The 19,935-nt window shown below is 32.7% G+C and overlaps 1 protein-coding gene across 1 annotated transcript in view; it reads left to right on the top strand.

The window, feature by feature from the left end:
- The window catches only part of Oamb (Octopamine receptor in mushroom bodies), a 544,394-nt gene that overhangs the window by 502,427 nt on the left and 22,032 nt on the right, over positions 1–19,935 (top strand). The window contains exon 8 of the mRNA XM_072525075.1: positions 18,504–18,785. Within this exon, the coding sequence (XP_072381176.1) occupies positions 18,504–18,785 (282 nt within the window). The remainder of the gene's footprint in view (positions 1–18,503; positions 18,786–19,935) is intronic.

The raw sequence follows: 19,935 nt of genomic DNA, 5'->3' as shown, positions 1-19,935 counted from the left end.
TTTACTAGACAAACGGTGTGCCTTGTCATCATAGCCAGTAATATAGATAGGTTATTGTGTATTTTGAATATGTTTTGTAGTAGGACTTGTTTTTTGGTGAATAAATTTTCAATATTAATAGAGATAATACTAGTACGGTCCGTTGAAATTAATGAAACTTCCCAAACTTTGATACCATTTAGTATGTATTCGCGTTGTAAAAACCTGATAAATTTTTAAACAAAATGGCTAATGATATTAGCCTTAGTTTCCCGATTATTCTCTGACCACAATCAGGTATAAGTAATAGTAATGACTGGTTAGCTTCGTGCAATAAACACCTGCCCATCAATTTCCCGATTAAACATTTTTTAAAGCGATATTGCAATTATCGGTCTATTTTAGGCTAAATTGTAAATCATCGTTTTCGCTGATTGCAAGCGGCCGCTACCGCCGCCGATGCATTTCCTTTTCACGAATTTGCTTCGGCGCGTTCGCCATCGCGATAATCCATTGCGGAAATCCTTGTAATAAGGTGGAATTTGCTTAATTTTAGATTAGTGCCAGAGCTCGATATACTGGCTTCCTCAAGAATGCGAACAGCTAATAAGAGTTGATTTATTTCGATGGGATTGAAGGCGCCTTCTTACGAGTCAAGTTTATCAACAGAAGTTGAATAAACCCTGTGCAAAAAATAGAGTAAAAATACTTGAGCTTCATCAATTCCTTCAACCGATATGGATTGTTCAAAATCTCTCAATGTAGAAATCAAAATGTTTAAGCTATTTTAAACAATTACTCTTCGATGTAATGTTTTCTATCAAAACCGTTTTTACACAATCGTTTTTTAGACAATCGTGGGTAGATATGAAGAATGAATATGTAAGGGAGGCTACACCATAATCGGTAGAATATGTAAGAAAAAAGAACTACTTGTTGACTCGTTTGGAAAAAATATAACTATGTTTGGATGGGTTCGAGTCAATATAAAGGGGCATTAAAATAAAAGGGTATTAGAATAATTGTAAAAAAGTAGGAACTCAAAACATAAAATTAGGTTTGCTAACGAAATTTGCTGCAATACATATTTATAAAAATTGTAACGATAAGACTACCAAAGAGAATTGAAATACTATTATAAAATAATACCTCAATCAACCATGGGAGCTTATTAGCCCAGTCTGGTTATACAAAAATCATCGATTTCACGGCAAAATGTTTCGCAGATATCTGAAGCTTTCAAGACATAGGTGGGGGTTACTAGATGACGAATAGATAAAAAGATACTCCTATTTTTACCTTGCGTGTTTTTTAAACAATAATTTATGGTCAGAATTTGATTTTTTATCTATAAGTTTTTTCCCTTATAATTTAAATAAACAATATTTATACCATTTTTTTATATCAAGAATATCTTTATTTTCCCGTTTTTTCAATTAAAATTGATGCATAATTTACGGAGATATTTGCAAAAAAGCAGTTTTTTTGCACTAATTTATAAATTTAATTAATTTTTTAATTAACAAAATAAAATGTTATTAATACATTTCAACATTGAGGAATTACCGTCCTTTAAATTTGTCCAAAATTTCCCCCCGATCAGTCAAATAGTTTAAAAGTTATTCAATTTGTTTATCCCTGGGACTAATTATTTAAACCATTGAACTTGCCCTATGAATGATGCTAGATACATTTAACAAATTTCATAGGATTCTCTAAGACTTATTCTATCTCAGAAGTTAAATGAATATTGAGTTTTCATCGAAATTATTTATAAAATAAACGTTTGAAAAAGTGGTATGTTTTTTACTTATAAACAATTGTAATAACTTCTACATTTTTCAAGCTACAGACTTGTACGTACAACCATTAGATAGCTGGTAAAAAAACTCACATTTAAAAAAAAAAATAAACCTTCTATGAACAATAGGAACGAAGTTAGCGACAATTTTTTTGTTAATTATATCTCCATTGTTTATAAACATTAAGAAGTAAAATTTGCACAAATTTTGAATGAAAATCTAAACTTTATATTGAATTTTATAGCTATAAAATTCATCCAATTTTTCGAAACTTAAAACCTTTCGAAACGAAGTTACTTTCGAAAGATAGGAAAGTGGAGGGGAAACTGTTTTAGCTCCTCGCTGCAAAATTTAATATTATGGTTACGGATTTATCATTCAAAAGCTTCAACAGTTCTGTAGGAATTTCATCAGGTCCATTTGCTTTTCCGTTTAGCGTTTCTTATTGCGTATTCTACTTCTTCTTTCAATATGTCTGGCCCAGTTGCATTGATTATCTGAGTTAAGTTGTTTCTATCGTCTTCAAATAATTCATTCAGGTATTCTGTCCATATTTTTATTTTATTCTCTAGATCTACAATAAGATTTCCATCTTTGTCTTTAAGTTTACCTATTTGGCATTTCTTTATGCTTCCTCTTATCTCTTTTACTTTTTTGTGCATATTGAACGCATCGTACTTTTTCTCATAGGTTTCCATTTCTTCACATTGTTCTTTAATCCACTCCTCTTTGGCTTTTTTTATTCTCTTTTTTATGTGTTTATTTATTTCTTTGTATTTGTCTGGGTAATTTTTCATCTATCTTCTTTGTTCCATCAAGTCTAGTATATCTTGTGTCATCCACCCCTTATTATTTGTTGTTGTTTTTGTAAGATGTTTCTTTCCTGCTGTTTGTATAGCTGTATTTATGTACTTTAATTTTTGGTTAATGTTGTTTGTATCCTTAATTTGTTGCTGCACTGAACGGAGGTTTTCATTTATTTCTTCTCCCGTTTCTTGTCGTATATTTTTGTTTCTAAGTTTATTTAAATCTAGTGCCTTTCTGTGTGGTCTTCTAATCTTTTTTGGTCTCGCCTCTATCACAGTAACTACCGGGTTATGATCTGAGCCTATATCAGCTCCTGGGTACGTCTTAGTACATTTAACAGCATTATGATACCTCTTTGCTATCATAAAGTAGTCTATTTGATTTTTCACTATTTTTTCTTTGGTATGTTGTGGAGATGTCCATGTATATAACCGTCGAGGAGGTAATTTGAAAAAGGTATTTGTTATTACGAAGTCTTCACTTTGGCAAAATTGAATTAATCGATCACCTCTGTCATTTTTGTTTCCAAGCCAATATTTTCCTACTTGTTCTCCTACCTCAACTTGACCCACCTTGGCATTAAGATCGCCCATTAATATGTTAATGTATGGAAAGACTGAGTTAATAAGTGAAGACAAACAACCTGCAACAAAAAGGTTCAGACCTGACAGTGAAGTCGAATCAATGATCCAAATTTTAACTTTTAAAGCAATGTATGTAAAGAAAATAAAAAAAGTAAAGTTCAATAAACATTGCAAAATTTAATAAGGCAAGTGATGAAAAAATCGACTTATTTTATCAAAGCAGTAAGGCAGATTAGATTAATATTGTATATCATATTTGTAAGAAAAATAGAATAAAAATCAATATTGTTAATTATAAAAATACAAACAATTATAATTAATATAAGGAATATAACAATATTATGTGTAAAAAATTACCTGAAATTTAATTTATAAAATATATAAGTATTATTATATCATTGATATAAAATGAAAAAACATATGTTGATTTTCCGGGATTTTCCGAGATTTATGGGGGGTGAAAATTATGTCATCATTATTAATACTGCGACAGACTATTCGAGCAAATAAAAAAAAAGTAAGTATTTAGGGTGAATTTCAAATGGACTCAATTTTTCCGAGTTTTCCCATATTTTCCGGCCAGTGAAAACTATGTAGTTATTTATATTTCGACAAGCTACCCCAGAATAAAAAAAAGAGGCTTGCAGCTGCAAAGGAAGCCGAGATAATGTATATTTTTCCTACGTGTTGCAATTTGAAGATCCGATGCCGACAAAAAAACGGAGCTGAAACAGATATCCTCTCCACTTTCCTATCGATCTTTCGAAAGTACCGTCGTTTCGAAAAATTAGATAAATTTGATAGCTATAAGTTTCAATATAAAGTTTAGATTTTCATTCAAAATTTGTGCAAATTTTACTGCTTAATGTTTATAAACAATGGAGATATGATTTTTTTAAAAATAGTCACCAACTTCGTTCCTATTGGTCATAGAAGATTTTTTATTTTTTAATGTGAGCTTTTTTACTAGCTATCCAGTGGTTGTACGTACAAGTCTGTAGCTTGAAAAATATAGAAGTTATTACAATTGTTTATAAGTAAAAAACATACCCCTTTTTCAAACGTTTATTTTGTAAATAATTTCGATGAAAACTCAATATGCATTTAACTTCTGAGATAGTTTAAGTCTTAAAGAATCCTATGAAATTTGCTGAATGTGTCTAGCATCATGCATAGGGCAAGCTCAATAGATTAAATAATTAGCCTCAGGAATAAACAAATTAAATAACTTATAAAACATTTGACTGATCGGGGGGAAATTTCGCACAAATCTAAAAGATGGTGATTCCTTGATGTTTAAATGTATTAATAGCATTTTGTTTTGTTAATAAAAAAAAATAATAAAATTTGTAAATTAGTACAAAAAAACTGATTTTTTGCAAATATCTCTGTAAATTATTTATCAATTTTCTTTAAAAAAACGGGAAAATAAAGATATTCTTGACGTAAAAAAATGACATAAATATTGTTTATTTAAAATATAAGGGAAAAAATTTATAGACAAAAAATCAAATTGTGACCATAAATTATTGCTTAAAAAAAACGCAAGGTAAAACTAGGAGTATCTTTTCATCTATTCATCATCTAGTATCCCCCACCTATGTCTTAAAAGCTTCAGATATCTGCGAAACATTTTTCCACCTTTTTTTTTTAACCAGACTGGTCTATATCGTCTATGCTTCGCCTAGCTCAGTCTCTCAAGTATGAATCCGTCTTTACTTCTAAATATATGTGGCCTCCCGATTATGTAGTTAGGTCCTCCAGAGCATGTGGTTAGGCCCTACTGACAGCTGCAGTTATTCCATATTAGAGTTCCAGAAATATCCCATAAATATATTATTCCATAGACTTGCAGAAATTATCCAATAAAATATTCAGTAAACCCAATAAATTCTCCAATAAACTAGAATATAAGAACAGCTATAGAGAGGCATTAAAGGGGTTTAATTTCCTTGCCAATTATTTTGCCAAAATTTTTAAAATGAAGAATATAATAATTTTTGCCTCGTTTTATAAATTTTAATTACAGATAAAAAAACAATATCCCACCGCGATTAGAAAATTTGATTGACAGTGACAGAAAGTACGGATAAACTGCAATAAACTTAAGCACAGATGCCATAGGACGTATGCTTATGATGGAATTAACTCTTTTGTCAACATAGAACAGAATACTTACTACCGGAAAGAAAGACAGAGGGCGAATATTTATTCTACCAGAAAGAGAGAGAATGAGGGCGCCAACAAATTTTTTGGAGAAAAAATGGTAAAAACGAAACTGAAGGTAAAGCAAATAATAAATTAATAAAGAAATTAAAATAAAATAAATATTTAAATATAAATTAATAAAGATGTGATGTTTATAACGTTACAAAATATTATTATAAAAATTCCTTGGTCTGATAAATGTTTCTCCTTCTTTTTTAAATTCTAAAAAAAAATTATTTGAAAAAATTATTTAAACAAAAATAAATGAATTTTAATAATTTATAAATAAATTGGAATAGCTTCTTCTTAGGGTGCCTGTTCGTTTCGAACGTTGGCGATCATTCTGGCTATGATGACTTTGTTGGTTGCTATACGGAATTGCAATCTTTCTATATCATGCTCTCAGGTTAGCAAGCCAGGATAGTCTTCTTCATTCTGGTGGCCATTTTTTCTTCAATTTTACCATGTAAATTGCATTAAAGTAGCTAATATCTGCCTTGATTTCTTATTATAAGTCTCAAGTACTGCAGCTTACGGCCATTCACGATGTTGATTAAATCCGCGGTTGTGTATATCCTTTGCAGTACTCCTTCATTGACTTTGTCTGTCCATGGTATTTTCAGGACCCTTTTGTATAACAGTAGCCCAAAAGCCTGAAGTTTAAATTGTGTTTCCGCCTTCAATGTCCACGTTTCTACTCCGTACATAAGCACTGAGTTCAAGTAACATTCAACATTCATTGGCGAAATTGGCATTCATTTAACATTCATTGGCGAAACTGGTCGTTCCGTCAAAACTCGGATTCAAGAGCATCAAAGATGCATTCGATCAGGTCTTTTCTCCCATTCTGCAGTTGCAGAACACTGCCAAGAAACCGGTCATTCCATATTGTTCGAAAAAACCCATATTATTTTTAAGAGCCCCTTCTTTTATTCCAGGAAAATCCGCGAATCTCTAGAGATCCGAAAAATCCACATAATATCAATCGAGAGGAAGGATACTACTTGTCTCCCATCTGGAATCTCAGTCTAGAGCCGCCGTCCGGTCCCGCTACCACGATGCAGCCACATGATTGGCCAGCGCGCGCTTCTTGACGTTCGCGCCACGGAGTGTGCCGATACGTCCCGACACGACAGGTCACCGCGACTATAAATAGAGCGGTAGCGGAGTAATTCACTCCCCACCTCTCGACGCGTTAGTGTTCTGAGCTGTTGGACGTGAATCCCTGTCCTGGCATTTGGTTTTCACCTCTGGCTGCGTTAAGTAGTTGAGTTACTGTGACCAAACGCCCATCTTGGTAGTTAGTATTCGCCTGTGGTTGCGTTGAGTAACTGAGTTACCGTTGCTAACTACCCATCTTCCTGTCTTTTGTTTTCTTTTTTTGTTCTCCTGAAGAAGCTACATACAATTGTAGCGAAACGTCGAGATGAACCCACTTTTGGGTACCTCAAAAATGACACGGTCCAAACCCGGAAGACGAATAAACTATAATTCCGACTCTGGCCGTGGAAGCCTACGATTTCATTTGACCAACCTCTACGGGGAGGTTATATTCCACAAAACCTCAGAGTTATCCAATCTTCGCTCCAAAGTTTCATCTCTACTTTCTTCGCTCACCTTCCTCTCTAGATGTCGTGATAATAATTTGGTTCCCAATTTTCTTGTTCTAAAACATCACATTTCCTCTTCATCTTCATCCCGAATTCTACATCGAGGCAGCCTATCTCTACTTCGTGAACGGATTCAGCATAATCGAAAAACCCTTAATTTTCAATTCCAAAAACTTTTTAAGCTGCATCTTGAACTCTCCAGTATTCTTAGTGTCGATGATTGGTCACTTTTAGACCGCATTTCCTATCATCAAGCCGATAAAATCCTTCTTCTAAGCAACGAAACTCACAAAAAGAAATTCCAATCCCTTGTATCTAAGAAAAAATCACATTCCACCACTTCTACTTCTCATTTACCTCTTACTAACACCGTCGTTAATCTTTTTTCTCACCAATTAACAAGTGCAGAAAGCAGTCTTCTATCTAAAGGTCTTAATTTTGCTATCACTCCTTCCAGAATTCCTACCGAAGAAATAGTTTCAAATGTGGAAGCGGCACTCCGCACAATTCCCAAAATTCCAGCCGACCGTATCCGCTTTGACGTCGCTAAATGTCTTGATACAGCCAAAATCCCTACTTCCAATATATCTCGTGAGGAATTCATAGCTCTCAAAAATCTCCGTTCTCTTTCTGAGATAATAATCCTTCCTGCAGACAAAGGTAATGCCACAGTCATCCTGGATACTCCTTCCTACATAGAGAAAGTAAACGACTTACTTAGGGATACATCCTGTTATAATACAATTTCTCGAGACCCCACTCCTAGAGTCGAACGCGAAATTTCCCATGCCATCAAACAATCCGACCTTTCCGATGATGTTAAGAAGTCCATAGTTTCGAAAAACTCCATCTGCCCCAGAATTTACGGTCTTCCCAAAATCCATAAAGACAACGTACCTCTTCGTCCCATCGTGACTACGATCAACTCTCCTACCTACAAACTCGCAAAGTACTTGTCGAATCAGTTTAAGACCTATACTAGTCGTACCTCTTCTTATGTCCGAAATTCCACACATTTCATCACCTTAATCTCCTCCCTTCAACATTCAAGGAGCCTTACTTTTGTTTCTAGGGTAAGGTCATGGCACTTGAATACAGAGCTTATAGTTAAGAGCGTAGGCGCAAAATTTCGGGCCAATGCTTTTTAAATGCATTTATTTTTTTCGAATCCTAAAAAAACTAATAAGTATTTTTAAAAAATAATTTAAACGCAGAATGAAAGAATACATTATTACTGAGGGCCGAAAGTCCCTGAAAACTTCTGTAATGTTTATTTTAATAAGTTACAGGGGTGAAAAAAAAGAGAAAATTTAGTGTGATTTTTAATTTCAAATATCTCATTCAAAAAAACTTTTTGTTTATTCTAAGGGACTTTCGGCCCTCGGTAATAATGTAATCTTTCATTCTGCGTTAAAAATTTTCAAAAATATTTGTTAGTTTTCTCAGGATTCGAAAAAAATGATTGCATTTAAAAAGCATTGGCCCGAAATTTTGCGCCTACGCTCTTAAGAATGCACTTTTTGCCTTTGCGATGCGAAATTTAATCTCTTGGATATTTTCTCACAACTCATTGATTATAGTTCCTATTCTAATCCTAATCTATAGTATACATTATATAAGTGGTTGTAGTGTAAGACACGTTCAATTCTCATTTGGTTCACATACAGATTTGCTCCAGTTATGTTTTCCTTGCTGACGATCATTAGCTTGGTTTTGCTGGTGTTTATATCCAGCCCATATGATCTACTTGTATCCATTATTTTGTTCATTAAGTTTTACAGCCCTTTTATGGTATTGGAAAACACTATTGTATCACCTGCATATCGGAGGTTATTGGGCTTGACTTCATTTATTGAGATGCCTCCATTAATATCTTTTAGATCCTCTTCAAAATGTGATCCGAGTACAGATTAAATATTGGTGTGAAATTATTTACCCCTGTCTCACTCTCACCTGATCTGTATATTCTCCATCTATTCGGAGTACCGCTGATTGATTTCAATACAGGTAATTGACTCTATCGAAAGCCTTCTTGTAGTCAGTTAGGCATGCAAAAACATCACAGCTGACAGCTTCACATTTCTAAAACAATACCTGCACGGTAAATGAAACTTCCCCCGTTTCAAAGGCGTTCACAAATCCAAACTGATGGGGCGCAATTTGTTACTCGTATTTCCGGTAAATTCTTTTGTAGATGACTTTTAAAAACAGCTTGAGTAGATGGTTCATCAGTCTTATGGTCCTAGAGTTTTTACAAACGTTTGCTTCTGGTTTTTTGGTCAATGTTACGAACTCTGATTTGAGCCACTCTACTGGTATTTTTTCTGCCTTGTATATTTCATTAAATATTTCAGTTGTTTTTTTTTAGAATAGCAACCAATAGAAAATTACAAATAACCCTTAATGTCATAAATAACAACTCCTATTCTGTATTTATATAAAATATTATTCTGTATTTTAATTTATTTTTGACAATTTATTGCAAACATCAAAAATTTTTTATTTATTTAATAAAAAATAGAAGATTTATTTATTATTCATAGATACCTAAAAAATGTAACTAGTGTAGAGAAAATAAAAGAAAAATGTGATGTTTTGGTGGTTTTATGAATGAATAATGAAGAATTAATACAATTATACATAGGTTTGACTTGGATTTTGAATTTCTCATCTTTTGTTTAAATTATTTTCACTCTTGCTAATACACACCATTTCTAAAAAGGTCCTTTTAAATTTATTAGTTTTATTACACAAAATGTTATTATTATTAAAATCCATAATATGATCTTTGTCGATTACATGCTCTGCCAAATCACAGGATGGTGTTTTTAATCTACAATCATATATTTATTTCAGAAGAGTGGGATTTTTATAATTAATTTGTATAAGAAAATAGAAACACATCATTGACCTAAAGAAAAATTATAACTTTTTAATTAAACTATGGTTTTAAAGCGAATATCTACCTAAAAAGATTGAAAAAAGATAAAAACAAAAACCAAGAAAGCATTCAGCGGTGTCAACTTTGATAAGAACTTTTGACTGTTTCTCTTAACCAAAGCAAGCAAGTTAATTTGAAATTTTATTAGTATTTAATTCTGTTTAACTTCGCTACCAACTCAGAATGTGTGGGAGATTTTAAAGATCTACTGGACCAAAAATGTCTATTTTTTAAAAGTAATAATATAATTGTAGATTTCGTGTCGCACTAAATATATATCGCCGTATATATTTATAGAACAAAGTTCTTAAGCCAGCTCCTCCAACAATTCTTGTTTGCTGGAACCTCTCTTCCTATTGTAGTAAATAGGAGACATTCTGCTTAGAATGACGTCAATGCATTCACGAGAAAGTCATTGAAAACGGAAACAGAACGATTTCAAATATTTGCTGTTTTATATAAGTAAATAAAAGTTCATACGATATATATTTTGAGAGCACCGTGAATTTGAAATCGTATGTATAAAATTTTATTCAATAATTCCTTAATTTTTTAAAAATTTGAGATGGATCAGGTGTTTTATTTTTGATGTATATGATTTAAAACGATTATTTAAACGATCGTCTAAATGGTAGGTAAAAAGAAAGTACTTAGTTTGTATTTTATTCAGATTATATCAGATTATCAGTAGTTTACTCGTTGTTCCACGTTAAAATTCTATTCACTATTCGCTCGAAAAGAATGGCACTAGTCTATGTGCAACTTTATTTCTTTTTTAGTTACATATTATAAAATAATATATTATAAGAAGCTACTTTTAATTACAGAATATATTTTATACAACAAACTAGCATTTAACATACATAAAGAAACGGTCAATAAGTTTGTTGGTATATCTATATAAGTTTGTTCTCAAACCAAGTATCTTACTAATTTAATAAATTATTAAATTTATTCTATCTTTCCTGGTACTTTTAGCTAAATTTAGAGAATGTGTGTTATTACGTCAAAGAACGTGCGGATACACATTATTTTCTTTGCTATCACGGTCTTCATTGTAAAGTTATTGAAAACAGGTTTTAGTAACAGGCATGACAATTGCAATGTCTACCCCAACCACACTCCTTAAGTCTTATATATTCACCATGACAGCTTATGATTAGTAAAAGATCTAAACAAATTTAATCAGCCAAAGTAATACCAAACTACATAGTAAATATAAGTACCTACTCTTATAATTGATTGTGATAGACGAATGGTACACTACACAGCAATAAGCGATTTGTTAATTACTGTATTCTTAACAGTATGCCGAGTTATAATAGATTCTATGAAAATAATTACAACTTTTATATATTATGATCAAAGTTCCAAAGATCCATTTTACAAAAATGACAGTTAAAAATTTGGCGTGGCGTTCTCGCCAAAAATTTAACTACAAGAAAACGATAACACCGTTTATAAAAAAGGCCTTATTACAGATAGTATTTTCACGTTTACAGTATACAGATCTATGATCAGATCTTACACTATTAAGTACAGTTCACGTCATATAAAATTGGTACACTTTTTTTTCCAAAGTAAACCTGTGTTTAGATTTGTTCGTGAATCAATTCGTTGTTGCCATCACAGATAACGGAATTACTACTACTACTTGTCGGTTTATAACGTTCTCCGCCGTTTTCAAACTTCCAATGGCCACTTGGACCGGTTGTTCCATAGATCTTCTTCTATGGCCCTCTCTCTCAGTTCTTTATTTATTCCTTCGTTCCAACTTTTTCTCGGTCTACCTCGTTTTCTCTTTCCTTCTGGTTGCTACTTTGGTATTTCTTTTGGCATTCGTTGTTCGTCCATTCTTTGTATATGTCCGAACCAGATAAGTTGTTTTGTTGTTAGGTCATCTGTGATTGTTCGTTTGATTCCCATTATTTCTCTAATGCCTTCGTTGGTAATCCATTCTCTTCTAGATCTTCCTGCGGCTCTTCTCCAAAAATCCATTTCCGTCGTTTTCAGCGTTGACAGTGTTCTTTCTTTCAGTGGCCATACCTCACAGCTGTAAGGAATTACACTAAATCTAAATAAAAAAGAACGTTTAAAAATGTTTAAATTTTTTCAAAAAACCGTATCTAATAAATTTAATTACCAGAGAGAGGGTTGCGTTAATGCCCAAAATGTTTAAAGGATCTTTAAATGTATCGCAGTGGTCGCCAACCTGTCGATCGCGAGCTACCGGTAGCTCGTGGAGGCAATTCTGGTAGCTCTCACAACGATTTTAATTTAAAAAATACAAACTGCAAAAATCAGAGAAGCTTCCGAAAATTCCACAAAAAAATCTAATTGTCCTAATATTAAACATAAACAGCGGCAACGTTGCGGTGAGCGATCTGTCCCTGATGCCGTCAAGCTAGAATCGGCTATTTATAGAACCGACCAGCCGGACCAGCGCGTTAGTATTCGAGAACGATCTGGATTGCTTTGAACGGGATAAATACGCACGGCGCGGCGACATTGCGCTTAGTTTAAAACTGAACGCGTAACCAACGTTCAGCGGTTGGGTTAGTAGAGAACAACGAAAATAATAGTATGGCAAGTAGTTCTAAGAAGGTAAAGACATACCACTTTCATTCGGAATGGGAAGAACAATACTTTTTTACAGAAGTTAAAGATAAAAATGTGTGTTTGTTATGTAATACTTTGGTCTTCGTTGCTAAAAAAGGAAATATTGAAAGACATCATAAAACTGTACATTCTAATTTTGAAAAATCATTCCCACTACATTCTGCCGCCAAAAAGGAGAAACTAAAACAGTTAAAAAAACAGTTAATTGGACAACAATCAATATTTTTAAGAACAGTCGACAAAAATAAGGCTGCAACTGAAGCATCGTACCGTGTGTCCCAGATAATTGCACAAAAAAAGAAACCTTATGAAGACGGGGAAATGATAAAACAGGCGTTTTTAAAAGCTGCTGATTCGTTATTTGCCAACTTTAGAAATAAAGACGAGATAGTTTCAGCTATAAAATCTATGCAACTTTCTGCTAATACAGATATTTTTTTACAGTTAAGAACTGACTTAGAAAACTGTGTTTATTTTTCACTTCAACTGGATGAATCAACAGATATTGTTGACACTGCCCTGATGGCCGTGTTCGTCAGGATGGTTTTTAGTGATTTTACGATTAAAGAAAATCTTTTGAAGTTCATTCCACTGAAAGGACACACTACTGGACAGGAGTTGTTTTCTCATTTAAAAAATTTTATTTCTTCCGAAAATATTCCAATATCGAAAATGGTAGGCTTGACAACCGATGGCGCTCCAGCTATAGTGGGTTGTGATAAGGGTCTGGTGGCGTTATGTGTAAAGATGAAACTTTTTCGCAATTTCTCTGTGTCCACTGCATTATCCATCAGCAAGCATTATGTGGAAATTTCCTGAAACTAAACAACGTTATGAAATTGGTGGTAAAAATTGTGAACAAGATTAGAGCTCAAGCGTTACAAAGAAGATTATTCAGAACCTTGGCCGATGAAGTTGACTGTCAATACGGGGACCTACTCCTTCACTCTAAAGTCCGATGTTTACGTAGACGACGGGTGCTGAAACGTTTTAATGATGTCCTATCTGGCATAGTTCAATTTTTTAAACAACGCGATGAACCGACCCCGGAACTAGAAAATTCAATCTGGCTTAGAGATTTTATTTTTCTCGTGGACATTACAGAGAAATTAAACGAACTTAATTTGCAGCTTCATGGGAGAGACAAAGAACTAGCTGAAATGATTTCTGATATAAAAGCATTTATCAAAAAGCTGGAGTTTTGGGAACAAAACCTAATTAACAGCGATTCCAAGCATTTTCCTATTCTTTCAGAAAAAATATCTCAAAATCCATTAGAACCCTATGACAACAAATATCATGTAGAAATAATTTCTACCCTGAAGATAACTTCAAAAATCGTTTTAAGGATTTCAATTAAATGGCTTTAGTAGCGCAGTTTGTTGTTTCACCCTTTATGGAAATTGATATCCAGCAGTTTACAACTTGTGTTATGCAGAACTTTGCGACATCGCTGCAACAGAAATGGAAGTCATTGAGTTTCAAAATGATTTAGCCTTAAAATCGTTAGTCTCAAGTACTGAATGTATCTGACCTATTGTAAGTAAAGACAAATATTCAGTTCTATGCCGTGTTGCCTTGAAAGTGAAAGCATTATTCAGTTCAACCTATTGGTGTAAATATTCTTTTTCCAATATGAAGTTTATTAAGAACAAATATCGCAATCGACTTACAGGTGAACATTTGGATAATTGTATTCAAATGGCTGCATCAAATTATACTGCAAACGTTAAAAAAAATATCGATGAGTCTGAGTGTCAGCCTTCTCATTGAACATACTTTTTTATTTTTCAATGTTTATGTTTGTGATAGTGCGTTACTTTTTTGTTGTTATTATTAACTATTTTTAAATCATACGTGACATGCCGTTGTGGCTGGATAAAAGTTTGTGTTTATTTTTCAAATACCTTCGTTTGATAGGTAGGAATGTAGCTATGAACAAGTACGTACTAGTAATATTAGTTATTTTGTTATTAATATATTATTAGTACCTATGTATTATGTATTACCAGTTAAACACTAAAATAAATACATATAATGATAGATTAACTGTGGATTATTTCATTTACGTTGCGTTACGTGGCTTCCGTGTGGGTAGCTCGCTGTTTATTCCAAAATTAACAAAGTAGCTCAACACATTGAAGAGGTTGGCGACCACTGATGTATCGTATTGGCACACGGAACATTTTAATGCATCTACTGTAATTTTATAATGTGTCTGTCACAAGTGTCACAGCCCTCCTTTTAGCTGATTTGATACAATATTTCGTTGAACTGGCAACGTTGCCCTAGAAATTAAAATGACAGACAAGATCAACTTACACAACTTGACACGATTTTCGGTTATAATAGTTGTACCAGTTTTTTATGACGCGAACGGTACACAAGTAGATTCTTGGTTATTAAAAATTTGTTTGTGTATTGTTTATAAAATATTAATTTAATAAATAATTTTGTTTTAATAAAAATTCATTTTGCTCACTTAATTATTTTATCTACATGTCCTTTTAGTTTATAATGTAAATATTTACCTTTTGTGTCCATAAAACGCCAGCGCATATGTTTTTCGGAGCAATGGCAAAGTGAAGAAAATTTAAAATTAATTAGCATCTCCGGCTTTTCATTAGGTAATTTATTTTTTAGGGTAAGAAAGAAACAAGGTCGAGTTGCAATTTAGGTAAAAGAAAATCTTATAGATTCTTCTTTTAATCGAAATAAATATAACGTAGAGCAAAGTTTACAGTTTTGTGCAATTTATGTACCTTCAAAAAAAAACAATATTTTAACTGTATCACTGATCAGGTATGGTTGACTTTGACTTGTTTTTGGTGAATTTTGAGAATGTCACACTTGGTGATTTTAATATAAATTTTAAAATTGAATCTAATCCTTCTCTTGATATTAAAAATCTATTAATATTTTTTGATCTAGAAGTAACTATAAACAATTATACTAGAATCACATCCCAGTCCAATAGTTGCATCGACAACATTAAGACAAATTTGTCTAAAAATATCTACAGAGTGGGCGTATTTGAACATTGTTTTTCGGACCATCAAGCTCAATTTTCATTAATTGTAATTAACTGTAATTTTATTACTAATTCAAATAAAAAACCTAAAGACTGCTGAAAAATAGTAAATTTTGAAAAAAAGAACACAAGATCCAGTTCGGTATAACCTGATCTACCTCTAATCGAAATAAATAAATTTTTTACTACAATTGCAGAGAATATAATAAGATCTCTTACCACTATTAGTGTCAATGTCTTCTTCGATTATGAAAATTATCGTTCTCTGAGCAAGTCCTTTTTTTTCGTCCCATTGTGGAAGAAGAGATCTCTCAAATAATAAAGTCTCTTAGTAATTCTAATTGTAAGAACAATTAAAACTTACCGAATATATCACACATAGACATAGACGTTAATTATACACAATTTGGTTTTCGCAAAGACCTAGGAACGAGTGAAGCTCTTTTTTCACTTAATATACTGATACAAAGATGCCTGGACGTCAATCAAGATATATACGTATGTTTTATTAACTATAATAAAGCATTTGATAAAGTACGACATAAACAATTAATGAATGTCCTGAAATCAAAGAAGATTGACTACAACGACCTCAGGATCATATCAAATTTATACTATAAACATCGAGCAAAAGTACGTGTTAACGAACAGCTGTCAGAAGAAATTGAAATAAGATGTGGAGTGAGACAGTGATGTGTATTGTCGCCAATCCTTTTTAATGCCTACTTCGAAGAGATCCTGAAAAACGCTTTTGGGGGTGAAACAGCTGGAATAAGGGTAAATGGAGTCCCAATTAACAACATTAGATGTGCGGACGACACTGTGATCTTAGCCAAAAATATTGAAGATCTTCAGAGACTGGTGACCAGAATAGTGGAGTATGGATAAGAGTATGGTCTTACAATGAATGTCAAGAAGACAAAATTTATGAGAATATCAAAAACTCAAAGAAATAACAAAAATCTTCTAATTTTATTTTATGGAATGGAATTTTGGACCTTGAATGCAACATTAATGAAAAAACTGTAATTATTCGAGCTGTGGGTGTATAGAAGAATTCTATAGATAGAACACGTCACAAACAAAGAAGTTCTGTGAGAAGGATGAATAAAGAAATAGAAATTTTAAATATAATTAAAACAAGAAAATTGAAATATCTCGGACATATTGCTCCAACTGATTCTGCAAGGAAAAATCCAAGGAAAGAGAAGCATAGGGAGGAGTAGAATGTCATGACTGCGCAACTAACATGACTGAGAGAGTGGTACGGACGTATATCAAATGAACTTTTCAGAGCAGCCGTCTCAAAAGTCCGAATAGCTATGATGATTGCCGACCTCCGCCGCGGAGATGGCACTTGAAGAAGAAATAGTTTTAATACTTTTCACTAGTCTTAATAATTTAATTCTATTAACTGGAGTATTTCAAAGAGTACTAAAATACTCAAAAGTACTACCTATCTACAAAAGCGGTCTTTAATTTTGGGAAGAAGGTGATTGAGGGGTTTAAACGCGGAAATCGCATAGAAATTTCTCTTTGCTACTTGTCGAAGGCTTTTGATTTCGTTTCACACGATATTTTACTCCACAAATTAAATGTGGTGCCTATGGAATTAGAGGTATCCTTCTTAAGCCAGGCGGTAGTATCTAAAGGTTATCTCTCGGATTTTCTATCCGTAAAACAAGTCCCATAAAGTTCAGTCTTATGACCTCTTTTGTTTATTATTTATGTCAACGATTTGCCTTAATTTATATCTCCATAAAAATCCATATAATTCGCTTATGATACAGCATACGTTATATCAGGACAAAATAATGATGATTTAAAAATGTCGCATGAGGAAATTTCTACTAAATCTAGCACATGGTTTGCTACAAACAAACTAAAACTTAAGTCTGATAAAATTCAAAATTTGGTTATATCTGCAAGTAATTTACACAATGATGCAGATAACAAAGAGACTGTTAAACTATTGGGAATAACCATAGATAACCGACTGAACTGGTTGACTCATATCTCACAACTTAAAAAAAAGCTATCAAGTTCATTATTTGTAATTCGCCAACTAGCAAAGGTTGTCAACTTTGAAACATTAAAAAATGACATATTTTTTTATTCATTTTACTCTTACCTAAACTATGGTGTCATCAGATGGGGGAATTCAACAAACGCACTTCAAGTTTTTAGAATGCAAAAAAAAACTATCAGGATTTTAGCAGGGGTTAATTATCTAGAATACTGCCGACTTTTTTTTGTCAAATTTAAAATTATGCCGCTACCTATTCTGTCGATTTTTTAAGTTCTAACTGACATTTACACAAAAACGTGCCCATTTAATAAAGCAGTCTAATTTACACGTTTACACTACGGAAAACTGTCAGCACCTACGAACAAATCGCTGTAGATTACGTCTTCCAGAAATAATTGTCTTAAATTTAGTTATTATAATATTTTACAAAAAAGGAATAAACAATTACGCTGTAATAATTTCGATATAGTTATAAAAAAATCTTCTAACATTATTTTTACTGCTCAGAAGAATATATAACTCATTGCAGAACATCCATTGAATTGCTTACCGAAACTTTGCCCTAATATTAATTAACTTTCTGTTTAATATGTGTTCTTGTTTGTATATATTTAAGTTACGTTTGTATTTGTTATGTAGTTAAATAAATACTCTACACTATTTTAATTTTGTTTCCATATTTGATTTTATCCATTCTCACAGTTGCATTCCTCTTATGTCTGTGGGTAGGATAATTAAGAAGTTGTTATTTTTTAAATTTACTACAACCTTTATTTCCTTTTCACTTATGTTTTGTTTAATTTTAATAAACTTCTAAGGTAAACTTGAATTGTGCTTTTTTCCAAATAAAAATAGTCATAATCGCTGTTTTTTAACAATTTTTTTCTTTTAAGGTCACACCTACCTCTCCAACCACTCAGCCTTCCTACGCAGTACACTACTCAGTCAACGGCAAGGACTCCACGGTGAGCACGCTCCGCCGACCTAGCGTCGGTCAAGAAACCCACCTGCGAGTCCACCGTCTGGGCTCCCATCGGCGCCCTTCATCCAGAAGGTCCAGCAGCTGCGACAGCACCTGCGAGCGAGCGTCCAGTCCAAGCCCTAGCGGCTGCGAAGATGGTACTGGTAAGAGGGTTATGTCCAGAAGAATGGGCAGAAGAAACATTAAGACGCAGGTTGGTATGGCTCCTGCTACTTTCGGTATTATCAATTTATGGACCTTCATCCATAGCGGGTTAAATACAATGGCGGATTTACCAGTAAGCAGTAGAACCCTCGGAAATTATTAGTTTCCTTATAAATAATTTTTACATAGTGGTTCTTGTGCCTGAGGATCCGTTGCTCGATTTTTGCCTGGATTTTATCAGTCTTTTGCCTGACAAACTAGATTTAATATTGACATTTTCTAAACTACTTGTGTAAAGTCAACAAACGCTCAATATAATACTCTCCTGTTTTGATTGTTATTTATCTGCACGAAGAAACTTTAGACAGTTTTTAAATAGTTTTTTTTTTAATTTTTATTTTCTTCTAGAACTTTTACTTTCAGAAAATATTTATACATTTCCATATTATTTCAAACTATCTTTCTTAAGCGCTTACGTTATCTCTTGTAAGTAGTTAGGTTATTGATTATGTTTAAAAAAATAGGGCTAAAAGAAACTGCAACGTTAAACAGGTTTTATTGTTTCATATAGTCAATGGACTCTCAAATATAAAAAACCGCGGAGTGCTACAATTTAAAGTGGTGCGTTTTTTGAGAAAAAGGTGAATTTATGCCTGTACTAAGGTGCGTTTGGATGAATTATATGCACTTCTAGGACATATACGAGAGACCGGTACACAATGATACATTTTTTAGGAAATGTACTTTAACATCGGAATGCAATCTTCGAAAAAATCTCCATTCAGAGTTCTGTTATCTGTGTACATTTGTCAATAAAATTTGATATGTATTATGAGTAAAGTAAAAATGGTAACTTAAAATATTTAGATATATGCAATACTGCAATATTTAATGTGTACCAACGGTGGTATAGTTTGAAACATAAGGTAGTACACAATGAAACATGTTAAAAACAATGAATAAATACAAAAAATATTTATTATTTCTTCAAGTTATCGTACAATTAAATTGTTAAACTCCAAACCAAATCTATAATAGCAAGATAGTCATTTGTTTTCTGTATATATCGGTTCTGGCAATAACATAAGAAAATCAAATTTCAAATCGATATGAATATTAGGGTGTCCCAACTTTGCATAAAAAAATTTTTTTTGAGCTACACTATCGCAAGAGGTATCCAAATTTGCGTAATTTTCCAG

This window comes from Diabrotica undecimpunctata, chromosome 3 (assembly GCF_040954645.1).
Source record: "Diabrotica undecimpunctata isolate CICGRU chromosome 3, icDiaUnde3, whole genome shotgun sequence".
Classification (NCBI taxonomy): Eukaryota; Metazoa; Arthropoda; class Insecta; order Coleoptera; family Chrysomelidae; genus Diabrotica; species Diabrotica undecimpunctata.
Note: the sequence above shows the minus strand (reverse complement) of the source record. Positions and strands in the feature narration are given on the sequence as shown.